At 40.7% G+C, this 1,645-nt stretch overlaps 1 protein-coding gene across 1 annotated transcript in view; it reads left to right on the top strand.

Moving 5' to 3' along the window:
- The window catches only part of LOC107596377 (protocadherin beta-16-like), a 5,654-nt gene extending 4,009 nt beyond the window's left edge, over positions 1-1,645 (top strand). Inside the window, exon 2 of the mRNA XM_016287100.1 lies at positions 380-1,645. Within this exon, the coding sequence (XP_016142586.1) occupies positions 380-1,645 (1,266 nt within the window). The remainder of the gene's footprint in view (positions 1-379) is intronic.

The following is a 1,645-nucleotide window of genomic DNA, read 5'->3' as shown; positions in this document are numbered from 1 at the left end:
ATTTTTTTCTTTTTTTTTAGGGGGGGGGGGCTATACTATTAATAATGTGGTCGTGTTTATCTCCCACTCATCAGGGTATGTTGCTGCCGGCTGTTGTTTCGCTAAACGATTTTAACTACAGTATATAGCCCACACATAACCCTGTCCGAAATATGAACATTATGCAGTTTCTTTTTTTAACTCATAGTGTCGCTGTTCACCTGAAAAAACAATGTGTGTCTTCAGTGCACTTCTCTCCACCCTGCTTGTGATGTCATACACGGGGCTTTCAGCTCATGTTTTTACAGAAAATCGTCGACGGCGATTGATTTCATGATATTATCTACGTCTATTGTAAACTTGATTTTATGCTTATTTTCTTGTACATGGTAATCATTAGGTTACGGGATTAAATTTTTGCTTAATGTCTGAAGAATTCCAAAGGTTCTGTGTTAATGCTGAGATGTTTGGTCTTTTGTTCTTCGTGCTGATGGCGCACACCGCTTATGGAGACGTGAGCTATTCTTTCCCGGAGGAGATGAAACGTGGATCTGTAATTGGAAATATAGCAAAGGATCTCGAACTCGATGTGAATAGACTGTCATCTCGTAAGGCTCGAATTGATACTGAAGGTAACAGAAAACGATACTGTGACATTAATCTGAATACTGGAGAACTGACCGTAGCGGAGAGAATCGACAGAGAAGATATTTGTGGAAAGAAAGCTTCATGCGTTCTTAAACAAGAGCTTGTGCTGGAAAATCCTTTAGAGCTGCACCGCTTCGTTCTCAATATTGAAGACATGAATGATAATTCGCCACAGTTCAAACAAAGTGTAATAAAATTCGAAATACAGGAATCAGCAGACAAAGGTTCTCGTTACTTATTAGACGAGGCCCACGATGCGGATATTGGTATGAATTCAGTACAATCATATACACTTCAAAACAACGACCAATTTGTTCTTAATGTACTAACTCGTGCAAATGGAAGAAAATATGGTGAACTCCTTCTTAATAAAGAATTAGATCGTGAGCAGCAGAAAGAGGTGGCATTAATTCTCACTGCGGTAGACGGAGGGACTCCACCGAGATCAGGTACTGTAGCCATACACATCACTGTGCTGGATGCTAATGATAATGCTCCAGTCTTTAGTCAGGATATCTATAAAGTAAGTCTGCCTGAAAATTCTCCTGTAGATACTGTATTGGTGACAGTGAGCGCTACTGATGCTGATGAGGGACAAAATGGAGAAGTGACATATGAATTTGGTCATTTGTCCGAGCGCCTTCTGGAAATATTTTCTCTCGATTCGTTGTCTGGGGAGATTAAACTAACAGGGCCAATTGATTATGAAGAGGAAAGCTCAATTGAGCTGCCGATTCAAGCCAAAGACGGTCAGGGGTCAGCCAGTCATTGCTCTGTATTAATAGATATCGTTGATGTCAATGATAACGCCCCTGTAATTGTAATTAATTCTCTTAACAGTCCCGTTCCTGAGAATGCGTTGCCCGGTACAGAGGTTGGTATCATTAATGTGCAGGACAGAGACTCTGACAATAACGGACAGGTGCGCTGCTCCATTCAGCAAAACGTCCCGTTTAAACTCGTTCCTTCAATCCAAAAATATTATTCTCTTGTGAGCACAGGTGAGTTACAATTATGA

The sequence above is a fragment of the Sinocyclocheilus grahami genome, unplaced genomic scaffold, assembly GCF_001515645.1.
Source record: "Sinocyclocheilus grahami isolate Dianchi unplaced genomic scaffold, SAMN03320097.WGS_v1.1 scaffold218.1, whole genome shotgun sequence".
NCBI classification, from domain to species: domain Eukaryota; kingdom Metazoa; phylum Chordata; class Actinopteri; order Cypriniformes; family Cyprinidae; genus Sinocyclocheilus; species Sinocyclocheilus grahami.
Note: the sequence above shows the minus strand (reverse complement) of the source record. Positions and strands in the feature narration are given on the sequence as shown.